At 43.7% G+C, this 24,058-nt stretch overlaps 2 protein-coding genes across 4 annotated transcripts; both read right to left on the bottom strand.

The window, feature by feature from the left end:
- Positions 1 to 235: 235 nt before the first annotated feature.
- On the bottom strand, positions 236 to 10,926 carry ap5s1 (adaptor related protein complex 5 subunit sigma 1). 2 transcript variants are annotated; one of them, XM_078796033.1, is made up of 4 exons: positions 10,594 to 10,891; positions 9,975 to 10,266; positions 8,784 to 8,953; positions 236 to 603 (listed from the first exon to the last, which is right to left on the bottom strand). In XM_078796033.1, the coding sequence occupies exons 1-3, from the start codon at positions 10,734 to 10,736 to the stop codon at positions 8,825 to 8,827; spliced, it is 564 nt and encodes a 187-aa protein (XP_078652159.1). In that variant the 5' UTR covers positions 10,737 to 10,891; the 3' UTR covers positions 236 to 603; positions 8,784 to 8,824. The 2 variants fall into 2 exon arrangements, with proteins under 2 accessions (XP_078652159.1, XP_078652158.1); XM_078796032.1 differs by having other exon boundaries at positions 244 to 603; positions 10,661 to 10,926.
- A 4,404-nt stretch (positions 10,927 to 15,330) lies between these two features.
- Positions 15,331 to 23,866, bottom strand: cdc25b (cell division cycle 25B). 2 transcript variants are annotated; one of them, XM_058077540.2, is made up of 15 exons: positions 23,286 to 23,825; positions 23,120 to 23,202; positions 22,799 to 22,850; positions 21,658 to 21,696; positions 21,513 to 21,546; positions 20,698 to 20,832; positions 20,499 to 20,618; positions 20,211 to 20,318; positions 20,041 to 20,118; positions 19,549 to 19,737; positions 19,335 to 19,433; positions 19,192 to 19,254; positions 18,941 to 19,039; positions 17,507 to 17,752; positions 15,331 to 16,078 (listed from the first exon to the last, which is right to left on the bottom strand). In XM_058077540.2, exons 1-15 carry the CDS (start codon positions 23,492 to 23,494, stop codon positions 15,938 to 15,940), a joined length of 1,695 nt encoding a protein of 564 aa, XP_057933523.2. In that variant the 5' UTR covers positions 23,495 to 23,825; the 3' UTR covers positions 15,331 to 15,937. The 2 variants fall into 2 exon arrangements, with proteins under 2 accessions (XP_057933523.2, XP_057933524.2); XM_058077541.2 differs by lacking the exon at positions 17,507 to 17,752 and having other exon boundaries at positions 23,286 to 23,866.
- Positions 23,867 to 24,058: the final 192 nt, after the last annotated feature.

Below are 24,058 nucleotides of genomic sequence, written 5' to 3'. Positions count from 1 at the left end.
TGTACACGGCGGACGAGCGCTTAGCGTGCAGGTCACACAGCAAGGAGACCCGAGTTCAATTCCACCCTGTGTGGATAATACAATACTGGTCGCTAGGTGTCAGTACATTGATGCTACACTAGCCACCGCAGGAAGTACGCTGTCAAGAAACCTACTACGTTTTGGTTAATATGAGTGTAAAGGTGACTATAGGGATGTTATTTCATGCCTAGAGAGCTCTAATACTGTTAAAAACATATTTAGGAGGTGGTAAACAGGTTTTCTATTCTCTAACTCGATTCCATTAATAAAAGGAGGAAGCCTATTTCACAGAAATTCACTTATCACAGGCATACCTGGAAGTAATTAACCGTGATAAACGAGGGACTAAAGTATATTTTAATAAATGAAACAAGGTCATCATTTGAGTGAAATAAGCGGGAAAGCATCTATGTTCCGTTCCATCTTCTTCCGCTAATCCGGGTCTCAGTTGGGAAGTCCAGACTTCCGGGCTCCTCAGTGTGTGTCCTCGTCCTCGGTCTGCCCTGGGACATCTCACCAAGGAGGCACCGGGAGGCAGCCGGACCGTCTCAAGTGGCTCCTCTCAATGTGAAGGAGCAGCAGCTTAAAAAAAAAAATAAAAAAATTAAATTTGTGCAATAAAAAGCCAAGCAATGAAGAAAACAAAATGACAAAAGAGCTTTTAATCAAGCGGGGGAGGTCATTTGTATGAGGTCCAAGAGTGACAAAGAGCACGTACTGCGGTCCAGGGCCTGGCTGGACGTGGTTCTTAAAGCTCAGAGGCGTGCAGACAAGGAAGGCTACGGTCCATTAACGCACGCCGCCTCAGCACCGTTTCACCATAAATGCTAATTTACTGTGAGGCGGGCGGAGGTTGTAACATTTTACAGCCGGCACTTTCAACAAATATGATCTGGTTTGAGAGGATGATGATGGTGTTTGACCACAGGACAGTCATAAGACGCGTACGCCATGTGGATAAGCATATACGATAATATACAAGAATAAAAACACGCCACAGAAGGCAAACAGCGCCTTCTTTCTGCTCTTTTCTTGGCCAATTAAAAACAAATAGGATATAAAAGTAAAGGTTGTTTGGTTGCAGGGAATCGACTATTTGAGGGCTGCGACGGATGCCTTTGGGAATAAATGGATTTAAAAAGTGGAAATGTAAGATGAGAGAAGCTAAAAGAGCTACTTCCTGTGCTGTGGAATTAGCTGCATTACAACAACAATATTAAAGGCACATTATGTAACATTCATTTTCTACCGCTTTTTCCTCACGAGGGTCAGGGGGGTGCTGGAGCCTATCCCAGCTGTCTTCGGGCATGAGGCGGGGTCCACCCTGGACTGGTGGCCATATAGACAAACAACCATTCACATTCACATTCATACCTATGGACAATTTGGAGTAGCTAATTAACCTAGCATGTTTTTGGAATGTGGGAGGAAACCGGAGAACCTGGAGAAAAACCCACACAGATGGGTGGAATTGAACCCTGGTCTCCTAGCTGTGAGGTCTGCGCGCTAACCACTAGACCACCGTGCCACCCACTGAACGACATATCACAATATGGCCATGATGTCTTGTATTAAGAGGAATGTTGCATGAAGTATGAAAGATGCGGACATTGTTGACATTAACGGCGCTCACCGCCGAGCATCCCTTTGCTTTCCGATTTAGCCCGTGTGAAAAATAATGTGAGTCGTGAGCGCATCAAGTGCGGCGGCGAGGAGGTATTTCACTGCTAACGCTCCACTACGGAGCTCCAGTGGCCTCACATTGAAATTCATACCTTGTCCCAGCTGGAGAGCCAGCACATTTCCCCCACATTGGTACAATAGACGTCTAATGATGCGGGAGAAGGAGAAATATTAGCCTGAAAAGTCCTTAAAGCGAGCGTATTCAATGACCACTCGGCACATTTGAGAGAAAAATGTTTTTTTCTTCTTTTGTTGGAGCTTCAGGCTGATGCTGCTGCTGCTGCAAGGAGGGAAGACGGGATGGAGATGGACTGTGACATTGTCGGCTCTGGACCCATCATCCCTCTCAGGAGGAGGGGACGGTAAAGAAGCCCTGTACACCCTTAAATGTTTTTGGAGAATCCACAAAAATTGTTTTGTGAGGCTGAAGGTGTCCCAGATCCAATCAGGTGCACCCTTGATGCTCCATCTCATCTTCTTTGCTTTGCACCACAGCGCTAACGACTATCCAGCTCTGCTCTTGTTGCTTTTGCAGAAGATTCCTAAAAACAGCAGAGCGCTCCTGTCATTTTGGAGTGTTTGCAGTAGGTCCTCAAAAACTTCCATCAGACAGGCAATCATTAACAACAGTAGTGCATCCCTGTCATACAGAGAATCTTTGATCAGAATCTTGGCTCTTCAAAAACAGCCAAGCGTTCCTGTTATACACAGGATCTTTGACATTTCTGCAGAAGATCCCAAAAAACAGCAGAGTGCACCTTTCATATCGAGGATCTTTGACTGGTATATTTGTAGTACATTCTTAACAACTGCAGAGCTCCTATCATATGTCGGATCTTTGACTAGCAACTTTGCAGTAGATGCACAAAAACAGCAGAGCGCTCCTGTCACATGTCGGATCTTTGACTGGCATGTTTTGCAGTCACTCATCAAAAACAGCAGAGCACTCCTGTCATTTTGCAGTGTTTACAGTAGGTCCTCAAAAACTTCCATCAGGCAATCATTAAAAACAGCAGTGCATCCCTGTCATACAGAGAATCTTTGATCAGAATCTTGGATCTTTAAAAACAGCCAAGTGTTCCTGTTATACACAGGATCTTTGACATTTCTGCGGCAGATCCCTAAAAACAGCAGAGTGCACCTTTCATATGTCGGATCTTTGACTGGTGCATTTGTGGTGCATTCTTAAAAACTGCAGAGCTCCTGTCATATGCCGGATCTTTGATGAGCAACAATCTTTGACTGGCATTTTTTGCAGTCAGTCTTCAAAAACAGCAGAGCACTCCTGTCATTTAGGTCCTCAAAAACTTCCATCAGACAGGCAATCATTAAAAACAGCAGTGCATCCCTGTCATACAGAGAATCTTTGAATAGAATCTTGGATTTTTAAAAACAGCCAAGTGTTCCTGTTATACACAGGATCTTTGACATTTCTGTGGCAGATTCCTAAAAACAGCAGAGTGCACCTTTCATATGGAGGATCTTTGACTGGTATATTTGTAGTGCATTCTTAAAAACTGCCGAGCTCCTGTCATGTGTTGGATCTTTGACAAGCAACTTTGCAGTAGATGCAGAAAAACAGCCAAGCATTCCTGTTATACACATGATCTTTGACATTTCGGCAGCAGATCCCTAAAAACAGCAGAGTGCACCTTTCATATGTCGGATCTTTGACTGGTGCATTTGTGGTGCATTCTTAAAAACTGCAGAGCTCCTGTCATATGTCGGATCTTTGATGTGCAACAATCTTTGACTGGCATTTTTTGCAGTCAGTCTTCAAAAACAGCAGAGCACTCCTGTCATTTAGGTCCTCAAAAACGTCCATCAGACAGGCAATCATTAAAAACAGCAGTGCATCCCTGTCATACAAAGAATCTTTGATCAGAATCTTGGATCTTTAAAAACAGCCAAGTGTTCCTGTTATACACAGGATCTTTGACATTTCTGCGGCAGATCCCTAAAAACAGCAGAGTGCACCTTTCATATCAAGGATCTTTGACTGGTGCATTTGTAGTGAATTCTTAAAAACTGCAGAGCTCCTGTCATATGTCGGATCTTTGAGGAGCAACTTTGCAGTAGATGCACAAAAACAGCCAAGCGTTCCTGTTATACAGAGGATCTTTGATATTTCTGCAGCAGATCCCTAAAAACAGCAGAGTGCACTTTTCATATTGAGGATCTTTGACTGGTATATTTGTGGTGCATTCTTAAAAACAGCAGGGCGCTCCTGTCATATGTCGGATCTTTGACTACAACTTTGTAGTAGATGCACAAAAACAGCAGGGCACTCCTGTCATATTTCGGATGTATGACTGGCATTTTTTGCTGTCACTCTTCAAAAACAGCAGAGCACTCCTGTCATTTTGGAGTGTTTGCAGTAGGTCCTCAAAAATCTTTGACGGATCTTTGACAAGCAACTTTGCAGTAGATGCACAAAAACAGCCAAGCATTCCTGTTATACACATGATCTTTGACATTTCGGCAGCAGATCCCTAAAAACAGCAGAGTGCACCTTTCATATGTCGGATCTTTGACTGGTGCATTTGTGGTGCATTCTTAAAAACTGCAGAGCTCCTGTCATATGTCGGATCTTTGATGTGCAACAATCTTTGACTGGCATTTTTTGCAGTCAGTCTTCAAAAACAGCAGAGCACTCCTGTCATTTAGGTCCTCAAAAACGTCCATCAGACAGGCAATCATTAAAAACAGCAGTGCATCCCTGTCATACAGAGAATCTTTGATCAGAATCTTGGATCTTTAAAAACAGCCAAGTGTTCCTGTTATACACAGGATCTTTGACATTTCTGCGGCAGATCCCTAAAAACAGCAGAGTGCACCTTTCATATCAAGGATCTTTGACTGGTGCATTTGTAGTGAATTCTTAAAAACTGCAGAGCTCCTGTCATATGTCGGATCTTTGAGGAGCAACTTTGCAGTAGACGCACAAAAACAGCCAAGCGTTCCTGTTATACACATGATCTTTGACATTTCGGCAGCAGATCCCTAAAAACAGCAGAGTGCACCTTTCATATGTCGGATCTTTGACTGGTGCATTTGTGGTGCATTCTTAAAAACTGCAGAGCTCCTGTCATATGCCGGATCTTTGATGAGCAACAATCTTTGACTGGCATTTTTTGCAGTCAGTCTTCAAAAACAGCAGAGCACTCCTGTCATTTAGGTCCTCAAAAACTTCCATCAGACAGGCAATCATTAAAAACAGCAGTGCATCCCTGTCATACAGAGAATCTTTGAATAGAATCTTGGATTTTTAAAAACAGCCAAGTGTTCCTGTTATACACAGGATCTTTGACATTTCTGTGGCAGATTCCTAAAAACAGCAGAGTGCACCTTTCATATGGAGGATCTTTGACTGGTATATTTGTAGTGCATTCTTAAAAACTGCCGAGCTCCTGTCATGTGTTGGATCTTTGACAAGCAACTTTGCAGTAGATGCAGAAAAACAGCCAAGCATTCCTGTTATACACATGATCTTTGACATTTCGGCAGCAGATCCCTAAAAACAGCAGAGTGCACCTTTCATATGTCGGATCTTTGACTGGTGCATTTGTGGTGCATTCTTAAAAACTGCAGAGCTCCTGTCATATGTCGGATCTTTGATGTGCAACAATCTTTGACTGGCATTTTTTGCAGTCAGTCTTCAAAAACAGCAGAGCACTCCTGTCATTTAGGTCCTCAAAAACGTCCATCAGACAGGCAATCATTAAAAACAGCAGTGCATCCCTGTCATACAAAGAATCTTTGATCAGAATCTTGGATCTTTAAAAACAGCCAAGTGTTCCTGTTATACACAGGATCTTTGACATTTCTGCGGCAGATCCCTAAAAGCAGCAGAGTGCACCTTTCATATCAAGGATCTTTGACTGGTGCATTTGTAGTGAATTCTTAAAAACTGCAGAGCTCCTGTCATATGTCGGATCTTTGAGGAGCAACTTTGCAGTAGATGCACAAAAACAGCCAAGCGTTCCTGTTATACAGAGGATCTTTGATATTTCTGCAGCAGATCCCTAAAAACAGCAGAGTGCACTTTTCATATTGAGGATCTTTGACTGGTATATTTGTGGTGCATTCTTAAAAACAGCAGGGCGCTCCTGTCATATGTCGGATCTTTGACTACAACTTTGTAGTAGATGCACAAAAACAGCAGGGCACTCCTGTCATATTTCGGATGTATGACTGGCATTTTTTGCTGTCACTCTTCAAAAACAGCAGAGCACTCCTGTCATTTTGGAGTGTTTGCAGTAGGTCCTCAAAAATCTTTGACGGATCTTTGACAAGCAACTTTGCAGTAGATGCACAAAAACAGCCAAGCGTTCCTGTTATACACAGGATCTTTGATACTTCTGCAGCAGATCCCTAAAAACAGCTGAGTGCACCTTTCATATCGAGGATCTTTGACTGGTACATTTGTATTGCATTCTTAAAAACTGCAGCACTCCTGTCATATGTCGGATCTTTGAGAAGCAACTTTGCAGTAGATGCACAAAAACAGCAGGGCACTCCTGTCCCAAGTCGGATCTTTGACTAGCAACTTTGTAGTAGATGCACAAAAACAGCAGGGCGCTCCTGTCATATGTTGGATCTTTGACTGGCATTTTTTGCAGTCACTCTTCAAAAACAGCAGAGCACTCCTGTCATTTTGGAGTGTTTGCAGTAGGTCCTCAAAAATCTTTGACAAGCAACTTTGCAGTAGATGCACAAAAACAGCCAAGCGTTCCTGTTATACACAGGATCTTTGATACTTCTGCAGCAGATCCCTAAAAACAGCTAAGTGCACCTTTCATATCGAGGATCTTTGACTGGTACATTTGTAGTGCATTCTTAAAAACTGCAGCACTGCTGTCATATGTCGGATCTTTGAGAAGCAACTTTGCAGTAGATGCACAAAAACAGCAGGGCGCTCCTGTCCCAAGTCGGATCTTTGACTAGCAACTTTGTAGTAGATGCACAAAAACAGCAGGGCGCTCCTGTCATATGTTGGATCTTTGACTGGCATTTTTTGCAGTCACTCTTCAAAAATAGCAGAGCACTCCTGTCATTTTGTAGTGTTTGCAGTAGGGCCTCAAAAATCTTTGACGGATCTTTGACAAGCAACTTTGCAGTAGATGCACAAAAACAGCAGGGCGCTCCTGTCATATGTTGGATCTTTGACTGGCATTTTTTGCAGTCACTCTTCAAAAACAGCAGAGCACTCCTGTCATTTTGGAGTGTTTGCAGTAGGTCCTCAAAAATCTTTGACAAGCAACTTTGCAGTAGATGCACAAAAACAGCCAAGCGTTCCTGTTATACACAGGATCTTTGATACTTCTGCAGCAGATCCCTAAAAACAGCTGAGTGCACCTTTCATATCGAGGATCTTTGACTGGTACATTTGTAGTGCATTCTTAAAAACTGCAGCACTCCTGTCATATGTCGGATCTTTGAGAAGCAACTTTGCAGTAGATGCACAAAAACAGCAGGGCGCTCCTGTCCCAAGTCGGATCTTTGACTAGCAACTTTGTAGTAGATGCACAAAAACAGCAGGGTGCTCCTGTCATATGTTGGATCTTTGACTGGCATTTTTTGCAGTCACTCTTCAAAAACAGCAGAGCACTCCTGTCATTTTGGAGTGTTTGCAGTAAGTCCTCAAAAATCTTTGACGGATCTTTGACAAGCAACTTTGCAGTAGATGCACAAAAACAGCCAAGCGTTCCTGTTATACACAGGATCTTTGATACTTCTGCAGCAGATCCCTAAAAACAGCTGAGTGCACCTTTCATATCGAGGATCTTTGACTGGTACATTTGTAGTGCATTCTTAAAAACTGCAGCACTCCTGTCATATGTCGGATCTTTGAGAAGCAACAGCAGGGCGCTCCTGTCATATGTTGGATCTTTGACTGGCATTTTTTGCAGTCACTCTTCAAAAACAGCAGAGCACTCCTGTCATTTTGGAGTGTTTGCAGTAGGGCCTCAAAAATCTTTGACGGATCTTTGACAAGCAACTTTGCAGCAGATGCACAAAAACAGCAGGGCACTCCTGTCATATGTCGGATCTTTGACCGGCATTTTTTGCAGTCACTCTTCAAAAACAGCAGATCACTGTGGTCAAATAGAGGATCTTTGACTTGAGTTTCTGACAGTCGATGCTCAAAAACGGCAACCCTGTCACACAAGTGATGTTATTGTAGTAAATCCTTAAAAAGAGCAGAGCGCTCCCCGTCATATTGAGGGTCTTCGACCTAAAAATGATTACCTCGGAACCCCAATGAAGAAGAATATAGGCAGGAAGTGACACATGAAGAACGAATTAAGCGTCACCATCGCCTCCTCCCTTGTTAGCAAGGTTAATATTTCTCCTATGAACAATACTTCTTTTTACACTTGTGTGACACACATTTAATAAAGCTTTTCCAATAGCGACAAAAACAACTTCCCAGTCTTCTCATCCAAGTTGTGCCATGCAGGATGCTGCAGTGTCACGGAGAAGAAGGGCGGAGCGAGGGAAGCAGAAGTGTGATTTTAATCTCCGCTTGACAGCCGCTCATCCGTTTAATCTAAACAGCTGTTGACAAAACAACAACTTCCTGCGGCGCGAGTCATTAATCGGACGTAATTACAAACCGCACATGAAAACTGTTTATTTGATGTCGGCAAGCTTCACTTCCGACTGTTTGCAAGTCACAGCAAAGCATTTAGTCGATGATTTTTATTTATTTTTTTGATACATTTGTCAGCGCTCAACCTGGATGGCGACACGCTGCCCTCTAGCGGCCAAACCCTGCATTGCTGCATAAATAGACCTTTCATAATTGATCATTTGGGGATAATTATTGTCATTTAAAATAATGATTATGTTTCAGTTGTTTTGTTGTTAATAATAATGATTATTATACATAAGTGAATATTTTTTAAGTTGAAATATAAGCTGATTTGTTTTTAATGTGGGAAACTTAGACACACGGTCTTGCTGCATCATCAGGTTGCTTCCGATTTCATCACGTTATCTTTGTTTACCCTCCGAAGACAGATTGGGAGTTATATATTAAAGCTAACCCTATGTTCTATGCATAGAGTCCTGACCTGCAGCACCGTGGCGGCACCACGCCAGCCAATCAGCACGCTCATTTGCTCATGTCGGCCACCACGTCCTTCTCCAGACTCTGAGCAAAGCGGTGGTTGAGGAAGAGTAGCTGGCCGTGAGGAAGCAGGCGGCTAAGGAGAACGTCGATGCGGTTGCTCTTCAGCAGCACCTGAACAAGGTGAAATAAGAGGTTTTAGGTTTAATTCCCGCATGATATGCTAACGATATTAAAAGCTCCCCTTCTATGATGATGTTCTTACCTTAAAATGTCCCAAACGTGAGACCTACCATGACGTCATGAAGGAAAAACCCCCACCCACTTTGTAAATTAGCAGGCTTTGCCACACATCTTAAACAAAAGCTCTGCATCATCTAATTCAGGGGTCTCAAACACGCGGCCCGCGGGCCAAATGTGGCCCGCCGGACACTAGTTTGAGGCCCCCGCCTTGATATGAAAGTTTAATATTAGTGCGGCCCACGCAAGTTTGATATGGATGCTGTATGGTATCATGTACCCAGAAAAAATTATTACGTTTGATTCATGTTCATGTTAAAGGTTAAATAACTGTTAATAGTTATCCTCCCTATCCGTGTGGAAGTGGTAAGTTTTTGGCTATTTAAGTTTAAAGGAAATAACTTGAAGACTACCGTTTAGGTCGCTAGCTCTCTAGTTTGCGAGTTAGCATGTGTCTCAAGACCCTGCAGTTGCGCAATATGTTGTAAATAAAAAGAGTATAAATGTGACTATAGTCGTGTTTTGTCATGTCTACAGGGCTCTAATAATGCTTTGTTCATTTTAATCTGAAAAAAATCATTTGTCTACCCACCAACTATATGTGGTTTTTATTATTTGCAGTTTTATTATTATTATTATATTTATTTATTACTGATTGATTGATTTTCTTTATTCTTGATTTGTTTATTTATTTTTCATCTTATTTTCTGCAGAAAATAAAAATTAAGATATTTGAGAACAGTGGAATGTTTTATCAGAGCTTTTATTGTAGAAAATCGGAACCAAAGCACTGAAAAAGTTTGTATATTTTTCTGTTTTTAATAAATGCGTTTTTTGTTTTTTTTTAAACCTGATGCAGCCCAGCCTTGCCCAGACCCTAGCTCCAGTGGCCCCCAGGTGAATTGAGTTTGAGACCCCTGATCTAATTGGACCGTAGAGGTGCGCCCGCCCTCACCTCGCTGCCTTGGCCCAGCAAGTGCAGATGTTCCAGGCAGTGTCTGATCAGGTTCCGGAGGATTCCCTCCGCCAGAATGAGGTTCTCGTAGGGTTCGCACACCATCACAAACCCCAAACTTTGCACGGCAATCCACAGTGCGCTCATCTCCTCGGAAAAGGGGTCTCCGGACCGGAGCCGCACCACGCCGCTGTTGGCCTCCTGCAGGGCCAGAGCCTCCTCGCCGGGTAGCGCCTCCATCAGAGGACGCCCGGAAGCTTCCCGGGACATGGAGACGGCACTGTGGACCTGCCTGGACCAGACAAGACATTTCATCAGCCAACAATTTAAAGGAAAACTGCACTTGTGCTAAAGTTTGCCAAACATCTAAGATCCTAATGTGAGACATGAACACAAGTGACGTCATAATGTCTTTTGTGTTTAATAAAACATGTTGCATTGTGTGAATTGTGTTTTTAATATGCAGGAGTAACGTGTACATGACGTCACTCGGGTATCTGAAGGGTCACTCAAGCGTGGGACCCACCACCCTAGCTGCCCTGATTGGTTGCTAGTAAGTCTACGGTCTTCCCAGAAAACTGCTGTAGCACATTCACTACAGAGTTCCTAATATTTTTACCTGAATTCTGCTTTAACACAGACCAAAGATCCTGTTATGTTCAGGTCCACTCCAAGCACCAACCTACCGAGCCACCACGGCGAGCTTCTCAGCCGAGAGAAGTCGCCTCTGCTTCGGGTTGAGCTGCTGCTGCTCCTCGCCATGAAATACGCCCTCGTCCGGTCCGAAGACGCGGGAGTAGAGAACCCTGCTCTCCCCTGGAGCGAGGGCGGTGATCGGGCACACGGTGTGGATGATGAAACAACGAACCATGCTAGTTTGAGAAGTCTGGCTAGTCTGTTTATCCGCTGTGCCGATTGACTTCCGGGATTTTGGTCACATGATCGGCTTGTCTTGTTGCTATGTGTAATTTAAGCCACCAGATGGCGCCGAGGGGACAGCTAATGTTACATGGGAAGTCATTTACCACTAAAATATTATACTCAAGTATAGAAAAATCTACTAAAAGTTGAAAAAGTGCTAGTAAAATTTATTTTTTAAGGGGGGCTCATAGTGAAAACTTATACTTATACTGCACAGGTGATTAATAGTTTGAGAAGTCTGGCTAGTCTGTTTATTGGACGTGCCGATTGACTTCTGGGATTTTGGTCACATGATCGGCTTGTCTTGCTACTAGATGGCGCCAATGGGACAGCTAATGTAACCTGGGAAGTCATTTACCACTAAAATTTTATACTCTAGTCTAGAAAAAAATACTAAAAGTTGCAGTTATTGGATGTGCCGATTGACTTCCGGGATTTTGGTCACATAATCGGCTTGTCTTGTTGCTATGTGTAATATGAGCCACCAGATGGCGCCCAGGGGACAGCTAATGTAACCTGGGAAGTCATTTACCACTAAAATATTATACTCTAGTCGAGAAAAAACTACTAAAAGTTGAACAAAGTGCTAGTAAAAATTACTTTTAAGGAGGAGGGGCTCATAGTGAAAACTTTAAATCAGACTACGCCGGTGATTAATAGTTTGAGAAGTCTGACTAGTCTGTTTATCCGCTGTGCCGATTGACTTCCGGGATTTTGGTCACATGATCGGCTTGTCTTGTTGCTATGTGTAATTTAAGCCACCAGATGGCGCCCAGGGGACAGCTAATGGAACCTGGGAAGTTATTTACCACTAAAATATTATACTCTAGTCTAGAAAAATCTACTAAAAGTTGTAAAAAAAGTGCTAATAAAAATTACTTTTAAGGTGGGGGCTCACAGTGAAAACTTTAAGTAATACTGCACAGGTGATTAATAGTTTGAGAAGTCTGGCTGGTCTGTTTAGCTTTGCCGATTGACTTCCGGGATTTTGGTCACATGATCGGCTTGTCTTGTTGCTATGTGTAATTTAAGCCACCAGTTGGCGCCCAGGGGACAGCTAATGTAACCTGGGAAGTCATCTACCACTAAAATATTTTACTCTAGTCTAGAAAAATCTACTAAAAGTTGTAAAAAAGTGCTAGTAAAAAATACTTTTATGGGGGAGGGGCTCATAGTCAAAACTTAATACTACGCAGGTGATTAATAGTTTGAGAAGTCTGGCTGGTCTGTTTAGCTTTGCCGATTGACTTCCGGGATTTTGGTCACATGATCGGCTTGTCTTGTTGCTATGTGTAAGTTAAGCCACCAGATGGCGCCCAGGAAACAGCTAATGTAACCTGGGAAGGTTACATGCATGTCTTTGTTTACTTTGTGTGTGTGTGTGTAAAATAGTCAGCTGCCATGCTAACAGCTGCGGCTCACACTTGTTGTCTCGAAGCAGGAGTTGCAATGAATCAAGAAAACACACGGTCTGATCTGTTAACATTATCACAGCTGTCATGTTGACCTCTGACCCTCTGCTCAGCGGTGCAGCTCAGCGCACTGGCGCCCTCAAAATGACACACTCATAATTGTTGTGTATTTTCATACAATATTTATATTTCATATGTGTTTACTTTTACTTTATGTAAAAAAATAAATAAAAACATAAAGAGAAAGAAATCATTTTAGCCTCTGCGTGAAAATGACAACTGGTGCAGATGAGTCACGTTTCCTCTGAAGGATAAGAGGAAACATGTGACACGCTCTGACCAATCAGGCTGCAGCCCGCCTCTTTCAAAGAACAACAAGACAATTCCCTTTTTGTCACACAGCTGTGCCTGAGCACATGGAAGTAAGAGACGACGCTCTGTTGAGTCAGACAGGAAGTTCATCTTTGTAACGCTAAAACCCGATTGGCCAGCCACACCTCAGCACACGTCTTTGTTTACAGACATCATTTTAGCGCCAACTGGTCTGCGTTGATCTCCAGACAAGCTAGAACTGGATGGCCTTCATGGGACCTTTTTTAGAGTCTAGTTAGTCTGTGGCTCAGCAACACGCCTGCTGCTGCTTCCATGTAGAACCGAACAAGGTCAGGTTCTGGAACACTATCACAGGTTAAAGTTCTAGAATGGGCACTTCTATATGTGAGAGTTGTAGACCCTAGAACTGAAACCGTGGGACTGCTGTGTCTACCAGTGATTACAGTTCTTTGAGGCACAAAGGCTAAGGTTCCATAAAGTTCTAGATGCAAGAGTACATCTAGAACTTCAACCTCTGATACTGCCGGCTGTTTAAACTTTGAATTTGTTTTCAAAAGCAGTATCAGAGGTTCAAGTTCTAGATGTACTCTTGCATCTAGAACTTTATGGAGACTGTTTGGAACTGTATCGTTGGTCACACAACAATCTCTGAGATTACCGTTCTAGACCGTACTAGAGTTTAGCATTTTTACATCTCTGCAGTTAAAGTTGAAGATTTGACTACTATTACATCTCCAAGGTTAAAGTTCTAGAATCGACATACAGGCAGTATTAGAGGTTAAAGTTCCAGAGGTACTCTTGCATCAAGAAGGAGACTGTTCTAGAATTTACAGTTCGGCTGTCAAATGTTAAAGTTCTAGAACCGCAAGACTGCTGTGTCTACCAGTGATTACAGTTCTTGGTGTCACTTCTTGGTTCTTTGAGGCACAAAGTCTAAGGTTCCATAAAGTTCCAGATGCAAGAGTACATCTAGAACTTCAACCTCTGATACTGCCGGCTGTTTAAACTTTGAACTTGTAGATTTGTTTTCAAAAGCAGTATCAGAGGTTCAAAGTTCAAAGTTTAAACAGCCGGCAGTGTCAGAGGTTGAAGTTCTAGATGTACTCTTGCATCTAGAACTTTATGGAACCTTAGCCTTTGTGCATCAAAGAACCAAGAAGTGACACCAAGATCTGTAATCACTGGTAGACACAGCAGTCCCACGGTTCTAGAACTTTAACATTTGACAGCAGAACTGTACATTCTAGAATTATCTCCTTCTTGATGCAAGAGTACTTCTGGAACTTTAACCTCTGATACTGCCTGTATGTCGGTTCTAGAACAACAACGAGATGCACGAGTTGGAGACACAAAGGTTCAAGTTCCAGAATGTGAAGTTCTGGATGCGGGTGTACTTGCTTCTAGAACCTTAAACCTATGATACTGCCTGCTGTTTAAAACTTCAGATGTTTAAGTTCTAGGTTTGCAAGTTTTAGACAGACAGTATCAGAGGTGAAAGTTCTAGAATGGAGTACTCACATGTAGATGGTTTAGCTCTGACACTTCCTGTTTACATTTTCAGAGTGGAAAAAAACTAGAACGAGCTGTTCCAGCTGTGTGAGTTCTAGACTCAAAAACTGTCATCTCTAGAATAATACGGTTCTATGTACATACAGGTCTACGTTTCTAGAATGTCTCACATCTATAACTTGAATAATGCAAAACTCCTCGCCTGTAGAATCTCTGGGACTGCTATGTGAACCAATGTTTGAAGTTCTAGATGTGAGTGTTCTAGGCTGAGAGTGGAAAACTTCCTCCGCATCTACAGTGCAAGTTCTAGAAGTCAAGCTTGTAGAACTGTAGTCTATGGGACTTCAGGCATCGAAATAAAAAATAGCGAGGGAAAGCTTCATGAAGGCTAGAAGCTGGAACTTGATTTGAGTTTGTGTAAGTTCCCGTTAGAACTTGAAGCAAAGAGGCGGGTCCTGGTTGTCAGTCGCTGGGAATCTGGCAAAGAGCCAGGAGGGAGGGCGGGAGGGAAAGGGAGGGGGGCGTTGTCATTCTCCCATACAGCAACAAGCTCACGTGTTTATTACATGTGACTTCCTGTCCCGCCTCCTGTTGAACTCTAGTCAGGACATGAAATCCAGAGGGAGGAATGTGTGTGTGTGGGGGGCGGGGGGGCACGTGCCTTTGCCGAGGCCACTCCCAAGGTCGCTTTGAGAGGGAGAATTTGAACAAACCGGCGCCATCCGCCACCTCACGTGAAGGCGGAATGAAGCATTTTGGCCGCATGACTTTCATTACAACCCATGATGTGCTTACTTTAGGCCACGCCCACCTGAAGCAAAACAAAACATATGGTTATATTTAGCACTAAAGTGCTGCTTGTCACGTTAATACCACAAACGCATTCCTCCTGGGTGTGACTCGCTTATGCAGAGGACAAAGATCTACACGAAGAAGGTTAGATCTACACGAGACATTCAATGTTGGGACGGGAATAGGAAATCATGTAAATAGTGCATAAAACACCCATCAGCACCACAAAACAGTCCTTTGTTCCTGGAAAGTCAAGTTCTGAGCAGTTCCACTCCATTAATGACCAAACCTTTGAGAATCCGTGTAAATAAACCAATAAAAGTGAAAGGCCTCAAATGCCCTTTAGAGAACTCCATATAACCCCCACCACAAATCAGACATGATGCACAGTCATTGAACACACCTTGCATTTTTATTCAGCTGCTCTCCCGAGAACCGTGTGCCGAAAGCACTCGACAAAATCACACATTTTGGCCGACATGTTTAGTCTCATTGTGGAGGGAAAAAAAGGAAAACGTCCTCCAACACGCTTTGCTGTACTGCAGGGCGCCTACAAATCTCACTGCAAGCTGCTTTGGCGTCTGTGTGCTTTTAACCACACCATTAGCACAAAAATATGGTGCAGGTGATCACAGATGAGCGACTGGGGTGGGGGTCAAATAAAATAATATAAAACCCACACTTAAAATTGTGTTTTCGAATAAGAAGATGCTAAACACGTATATATAAAAGGCAGTATTCATAAAAGAAAAGCACTTTTCTCTATTCAGTTGGTTGCATTAAGTGCTAGTCAGGGTGGTGGGGGGTGGGGGTGTGGCAGGGTGGTGCTGGGTCCTGAGATACGTATTTATGTACAGAACACTGATGACAAACAAGTTGTTTCAAGTTTAGAAAAGCTTATTGCGGCTGTGAACGCCTCGTTCAGTGTGCTGCTGTGAATGGGAGGAACCGAATTTGCATTAAAACTAACCAACATTTGGGGGGGGGGGGGGGGGCTCACAGCTTCTTCAGCCGACTGTACATGTCTCGCTTGCTGCGCTCGTCGGCCCACGAGCGGCTCTTCAAGCGGAACTTCCTCAGGTCCTCGCGGAAGTCCTCGTCCATCATGGGCCGGTAGCACTCGGGCTCACACTGCGTCTGCAGGGCGACAAACACACTCAATGCACAACATGTTTACCACTAAAAGGTGACGGTTTGGCATTTGTTGGAGGGGTCACACCACCAGATGAGCCAAAAAAGGCTCACCCAATTTTCCATGGCTTTTTGGTAATGGTTTAATTTCATTTGAACATGCATCCCATAATCAGTTCCCAGTTCCACATGTCCAAAAGGAGTAGGAAGAAGCAAAGCTTATTAAATCCTACCCCTCCATCTGGTACTTTTACAATCAGTAACTGTTACATTTGTTCACTTCCTGCTTTCCTAATATAGTTTTTTTTAACTATTATTATTATTTTTAATAATGTACCGAAGTACTCGGTGATATGAGCATCCAATGCCATAATGGGTACCATAGTAAGTGTCAATATAGTGATATATATAGCACATCATGACTGGTTCAAGACTCTTCATCCTTGTATTTAGCAAACATCAACTGCTTGTATTGTTTCTGGAATTGGCTCATCGTTGTGCATTGTTTGATTTCCTTACTCAATCCATTCCATAGTTTGATTCCACATACTGAAATGCTATGGCTAGCATAACGTAGTCCTAGCATAGAAGTGTTTCAAATGTACTTCTTCCCTGAGATCATATTTCTCCACATTTGTTCACTTCCTGCTTTCCTAATATGATTTAAGTTGTTTTTTTTTTTACTTTATTTTATAAATTTTTATTTATCTATGTATATTATAATTTTTTTTACTTTTTTGTTTTTTTTAACGCAGTCCTAGCATACAAGTGTTTCAAATGTACTTCTTCCCTGAGATCATATTTCTCCTCTCTTGTAGAGAAGTATTGGATGACATTTTTAGCTAATTGGTTATTTTTAGCCTTTAGCTGTTTGAAGATGAACTATATCAGCAAGTTGAAGTATTTGTGATTTTAGAAATAAGGAGTTAGTATGTTCTCTGTAGGCGGCATTATGAATTATCCTTACTAACCTTTTTTGCAGTACATTTAGCGAGTGAAGATTGCTTTTATAGTTATTATCCCATATTTCCACACAATAAGTAAGATATGGTAGAACCAGAGAGCAATAAAGAGTGTGGAGTGATTTCTGATTGAGAACAAATTTTGCTTTGTTCAATACTGAAATATTTCTGGCCACCTTATGTTGTATATTTGTAATATGAGGTTTCCAGCTCATATTTTCATCTATTTTCATCTCCCCAGAAGACATTCCGAGTCTTTTTTTATGTTTCCACAAGTCTGTAGGACTGATGTAGGCGCACGGACCACAGCAATGGGCCATATTGCATCTTTAGGTTTGGTGTCCACTGGTAAAAGATCTTCATCATCTGCTCTACAGCAACCAAAAAGGTAGCGCTTCCCAACATCTCAGCTTTCAATTTCATCGCTACTGAATTGGACGGCTTCGGTGGAAACTGGCCTATAAAGACCAACCTGGAAAAGCGGGAAGAATTCCTTGTAGCCTCCTTTCAGGATGTAGAGTTCCGGGTAGTGCAGTTTGGGATAGTCGTTCATGGTGCGGTCCTGTTCCCGCACAAAGCGGCACATCCGTGGCCCACGTTCCGAGGAGAATTCGCAGTGGAAGATGATGATGACACGCTTGTCTGGGCAGGACGGGACTATGGGTGCCCGCAGAAGGAAATCCTGCACCTGGTTCTCCAGGTACAGGTTCAGGGCACCCTGAAAAGCAGGGAGAAATCGATTTTACAGAAAACAATAAAACAAAACACATTCCCAACGATTACTAGACACCAAATAAGCGAGAGCTGAATTTAAACGATAACATCCACGGTGCAGAATGCCTGCTTAAGCAGAAATGCTAACGAAATGGTAAGGCAAGGACATCTCACCACGTTACGTTTTTTATGGGATTAATTCAGGATAACGTTTCGGTTAGCCTATGTTGGCATTAACTTTTTTCATCAGGACGGTTGTGTACTACACATCAAATACGAATTGTTTGAATTTGGCAAGTGTATATAGATTTTGCAAATGCAGCATATACACAACCTGCACAATTTCACCTTCTCTCGCGTCACTGTCTCCCTTTTCTTCATTGCCAGTCCAAAGCATGCCAATTAAATCAACTGTTTACAAATACATTTCTGGGGATCACAATAGATGAAAATATGAGCTGGAAACCTCATATTACAAATATACAACATAAGGTGGCCAGAAATATTTCAGTATTGAACGAAGCAAAATTTGTTCTCAATCAGAAATCACTCCACACTCTTTATTGCTCTCTGGTTCTACCATATCTTACTTATTGTGTAGAAATATGGGATAATAACTATAAAAGCAATCTTCACTCGCTAAATGTACTGCAAAAAAGGTCAGTAAGGATAATTCATAATGCTGCCTACAGAGAACATACTAACTCCTTATTTCTAAAATCACAAATACTTCAACTTGCTGATATAGTTCATCTTCAAACAGCTAAAATAATGCATAAGGCTAAAAACAACCAATGAGCTAAAAATGTCATCCAATACATCTCTACAAGAGAGGAGAAATATGATCTCAGGGAAGAAGTACATTTGAAACACTTCTATGCTAGGACTACGTTATGCTAGCCATAGCATTTCAGTATGTGGAATCAAACTATGGAATGGATTGAGTAAGGAAATCAAACAATGCACAACGATGAGCCAATTCAAGAAACAATACAAGCAGTTGATGTTTGCTAAATACAAGGATGAAGAGTCTTGAACCAGTCATGATGTGCTATATATATATCACTATATTGACACTTACTATGGTACCCATTATGGCATTGGATGATCATATCACCGAGTACTTCGGTACAGGACAAAAAATTACAAAATGTACAAAAAAAAAATCCAGATTCCCAACAAGTCCACTCACCTTGATGTGCCCTCCGTCATACTCGTAGGGGTAGCGGCAGTCGATGACGAGGACACGCTCTACGAGGTGATCAAACTTGCCTGTCAGAGCCGAGACCACCTATGGATGACACACCAGGTTTATTCAATGTGGGGAAACAAAATGGCTGATGAAAACGTGTCAGTTTTTTTGAAGAATTTTTTTTAAAAACACGAAGTCCAGGGCTTTTGACAACCAAGCTTCCACCGCACAAGAATTAATATTGAACTCACCGTGTCGGGGGTAACATATTTGAGGTCTTGATGTCTGCCGTCCACTGTTGGCAGTGCAAAGGGCTAAAACACACCGAGACAAGGATAAGATTAAAAAGTCATCTTCACATCAGAAACAATGGAGCATCGGCATTGCTGCTTACTTTGGTAAAGTCTCCAATGAGCTCCACAGACCCGTCGATGTCCAGCACTTTATCTATCTCCATCTGGCAGGACATGGACCTCTGCAGCTGCAGGCAGGCCTGCAACGCCAACAAGCAAACAAGCCAACAAGGTTACTTCCACACACACACACACACACACACATGACGGGAAGCCGTACGAGCACGTACACCCACATGTCAGAAACCGACTCACCACTTTGGGGGAGTGGGCATCTGGGCCAGGCCCCGAGACCTCAGACCCTGCCAGGCTGCGGCGTCGCTTCACCCGCACGGGTGTGTTTTCGTCTCTGGTGCAATCGGGACGCTTCCCGGAGGTGCGGACCACTGGGCTGGGCATGGAGGGGGAGCGGAACAGGTTCCGGGGTCGACAGCGGATCACAGGCTGAAGAAGATGACAAATTTAAAAACGAGAAGAGTCGGGTGCATTGTTCCAACCTTGTACGATACAAATGACCAAACGGGTATGATTATCAAGCGTAATGACTCCATTTTTAACATTTACAACAACTAAGTCGTGCAGCGAAAAGGGACTAAAGAAGTAAAAACTTCATTTGATGAGTAGAGGTCACTACAACTAATTTGCTGCATTTCGGGGCTTCCATAGAAACAAACACGTACAAAGGAACATTTTCCAAGTTAGATATTGCAATATAAACTAGAGTAACATGGTTGAAGAAGGCCCTACCGCATCATCTCCCGTGGTGTCGGCCACTAGGGGCGCTGTAAGCAGACTGGCCATTCCCGTGGGCATGTCCGAGGTGTTCTGTGTGGTACGGGCGGCAGAGTCAGCAAGCTCACGGGTGACGCATTGAGTCCATTGAAAAAGAAAAAAACAAAAAACAAAGGCGGCCCCACCTCCAAGTCATCCAGCACATCCAGGAAGCCGTCGTCATCATCGTCATCGAGTGCAGAGGTGAGGGAGGAACGTCTGAGGAACAAGGGGCTGGTGTCGTTGGACTCCAGCTGCAACAACAATAGCAAAGATGAAATTAGCATCATCAAAAATGCCAAATGAAAGCCGAGGGAGAAATGGCTGATCTGTGGCCCATCGTGTGTGTGCAGGGCGTTGGAAAATCACGTCAACATTCCCGCTTTCCAGTCTCCTGCACTTGCCAGGAAGGTTCCAGCCTCGCATGTGCTTACCATGAGGGCCGGCGCGGAGCTGGGGCGGTGGGCAAAAGCGTCCTTCGACGGCCCGCTGTTGAAGGAGCGCAGGCGGCTGCGGGCCACGGGCTCGGTCGGCTTCTTGAACTCGAAGCACTCCTGACGACACAGAGCCGATGGTTAGCGATGTCTGAGGCCATGAACATCGCCATGGTGACAATGACGGCCGGAGACTGACCTGGGCGATATTCTCCTTGTTCGATTGAGAGGCGGTGGCTGGGTCGATATCGGAGGGCTGTTGGCCGAATACTCCGTAGCGATCAGGGTCGGTTTCTTGTCCTTTCAGGGACGGGCTGAAGCACAGGAGCTGCAACTGCAGGAAACAAAGTCAGCGGGGGCTGCCTGCATATCTTTACACTACCCCTGGGGTGTCCAAGGTGTGGCCTCAAGGCCATTATCCGCCTGCAGCTTACTCTTTATTGGTCCTTAGCATATTATAAAGTTGATTCAGTTTGTAAAAAGGCTAAATAACATGAAACTATTAAAAGGCAAAGCTTGGTGATTAATATGAAGACTTCATTTGGCCTATTTTTTGTTCTTAATTACAATGTGACACAGGCCAAGGAAAAAAACCGCACGAACCACAAATGGCCCCTAGGGCGTAGCATGACACCAACTCAGAGCAACAACAGCCCTCGTTAACTATTCTTCTGGCCGCAAACTAATTATAATTAGAGAGAATAGGCGTTTGATTGATTGCACCTAGAACCAGTTTTTCACCCTAGTGTGCACCTTAGAACATATATTTTAAAAGATTATAAAACTTCTGCCCCCCACCCTCCCCCAGCAACCCAATACCACAAATACATTGAAGTCCTGTGACAAACAGAGCGGTTAATTCATTTAGTGGGGAGTCTGGACTACTGGGACTGTTGCCCCCCGCCCCCCCATGACCTGGGTCAGCAGAAGACAATGAATGGGCGGAGCTAGTTGACCGATTCGTAGAGATCGATTGCTGACGTTGGCTCTGGAGAGACAACCTTGAGCGCTTACCGGTAAGGAGTTGTTTCGTCGAATGGGCATCTTGCTGTGAAGAGGGGGAAGCAGAGAAGAGTCAGCGTGGTTTCGGTTTGAGCAGTGAAAAACGCTCCCCGGGGAAGGGCGCTAATCAAACAGGTTATCAAGAAAGGCGGCTTACTCGTTGACTCGACTGGACTGTTGGATGGCCTTCTCGAACCTGAATCGGAGGAAAAGAAGAGAGGTTACATTTGGAACAAACAAACTAAATGAAGTAAAACAGTTTGGGTGACACGTGAAGGACATGATGGGGGGGGGGGGTCTACCAAAGAAAGTGGCCTCCTGAGTGGCTGGTCAGGAGGAAGTTACGGTGGTTCCACCTGTATGCTAAACAAAGATGGAGGAAGGGCCGATGCACAGCAGCTAATCCTCCATATGCCTGCTGAAACCCTCGCCGCCAAGCTGCAGCTTGCAAGGGCCCTTTGTTTGTCAAGGGGGGAGTGTGTCCCATTCAATGCAGGCCGAATGAAGGAGGAGGGGGGGCACATGTCTGGGGGTGCCCTCATTTCAATTGCTGGCGCAGCGAGAAGAAAAAACCTCCATCCCTCCTCCCATTGAAGAAATAACGCATAGGAAGAGTGTGCCAAGAGACAGGGGGGGGGGTGTGCTAGGCATTAAACCGCAGCACAGTGGAATGAATACCCCCCCCCCGCACCTTCAAACCAGACAGCTGTAAGCGAGGTGACTGAGGTCCTGATGACCAAATGCTGGTGTAAAGGAACTCGCACATCAGTTGGCAGCAGTTGGACCAGGAAGGCCACCCAGGATCAGGAGACCACCACCAAGTGGTCAAAGTAACATTTAAATTAAACTTTTAAAATATGCTCAAAGACCGACTTTAAAGCCTTGAAAAGATGCACGCATCCTGCATGTCATGGACATTTTTTTAACACCAAAGCGGTGGCGTTGTATGAAAATATTCACGTTATAAATCAGCAAAACATACACCTGAAAGCAGCAAAGCATCTTTCAGGGTTAAAATGCGCATGTTGGCTGATCTGCTTTATAATTAAAACTAGTTAAAATGTCACCAATGGAACAACCAACCATGTCTTTTAGTATAAAAAACAGACAAAGCTATTGAAAGTCAATTCTAAATAATCTGAGGGGTGGGATTTGAAAGCCAAATTGTAATCCTACGCATGAGAAACTGATGAGCTCAGCAGAACCCACCAAAGGTGTTTAGCGGGGGTGTTGGAACATGTGTGTACAGAAGCAAACTGATTGATAAGAACAGATGCATGCAAGACAGTTTAACATACGAGTCCTCCATTTCCAGAGCATCCATGCGGCTGAGGGAATCCACGCTAAGGCCTGAAGGACAGAACGGATATCACAAATCAGTGCTCAGTACATTTAATAAGGATGCAAGCTTTTCTCATATGTGCAAGGACTTTATCGCTAGCTTCATGTGGTTGCCAGTGGTTGAATGTGAACTGAGCACACAACAGAAAACAGACACTAAATCTGCATTCTAAACTAAACCATAAACTGACGCCATGATGTGTAAGGGGGGGCTGAGTGAGGCATGTATTCTTATTACTGGCTTAAGTTAAGCAGACAAAAGCTTCTCTGGGACTCACCAGAATCACAGGAGCCGTCTGAGGCAAAGGAGGCAACCTTCTCCAGGGGAGCATGCTTCCTCCTCTTCGGTGTATCACACTGGCTGTGGACAGGAAACAACACCAGCCCGTTAGTGTCCTTACTCGTTACCCATGCATATATGTGAAAAAAATCAATTTAAAATACCTTCCAAGTCGTATTAATTTGTTCATGTCCATGGCCAGATTGGTGACGGGCGAGAGAACAGTCGCGGGTCCAGGGGAAAGGAGGTTCCTGCAGTGGGCCGGCTGGATGCTCATATCCGGCAAAGACATACTGGAAAGCCCGGGGATGTCGTCGGGCCTGTTTGACGTACCGGCGCCGACGGGACTGATTCCGCCTAATATGTTGTCCATTTCTCAATTGTCTTCAATTCCGTCGACACCTCAAGTTGCCGTAATTGGGTGGTTTTGTTTGGAATTTGGTGTCTGGCGGAGGGGGACGCCAATCAGCTAACCAAGCTAAACATTTAGCTCACTGCGAAAGTTACGTAAACATGCCCAAACAAGACTGACTGTCACCATGTGGAATTTCCTGAGGAGGATTAAATGTAAAATGAAGCCGTGTGCTGCTGATAAATCCGCATAGTGTTGGGTGTCAGAGTGCAACGGCACTGCCCGGTACCCCTCTGACAGTCTCCGCTTTCTGAGGGAGAAGAAAGACTCGATCCCTTTATGTTCAAAATACAGGACCCAGAGCGGCAATCTTTGAACCAATCAGCAGCGGGTTTGGGTCACATTGGCCAATCGGCGTAGAGAACGACAGGCACGTGTTAGACTCCCCGGATATGACGCAATGTTTAAATTTTCATCTTCTTCCAACGTTGTTCGTCATACAATAATTGTTGTACAATATTTGCTAGTTTTTCTAGTTTTACTTGGTCCGACCGAGTATTCCAAATATCCGACAATGTATAATAA

Source organism: Doryrhamphus excisus, linkage group LG14 (assembly GCF_037039965.1).
Source record: "Doryrhamphus excisus strain RoL-2023G ecotype Guam linkage group LG14, RoL_Dexc_Guam_v1.1, whole genome shotgun sequence".
Lineage (NCBI taxonomy): Eukaryota > Metazoa > Chordata > Actinopteri > Syngnathiformes > Syngnathidae > Doryrhamphus > Doryrhamphus excisus.
The sequence above is the reverse complement of the archived record's forward strand: the minus strand, read 5'-3'. Positions and strand labels throughout refer to the sequence as shown.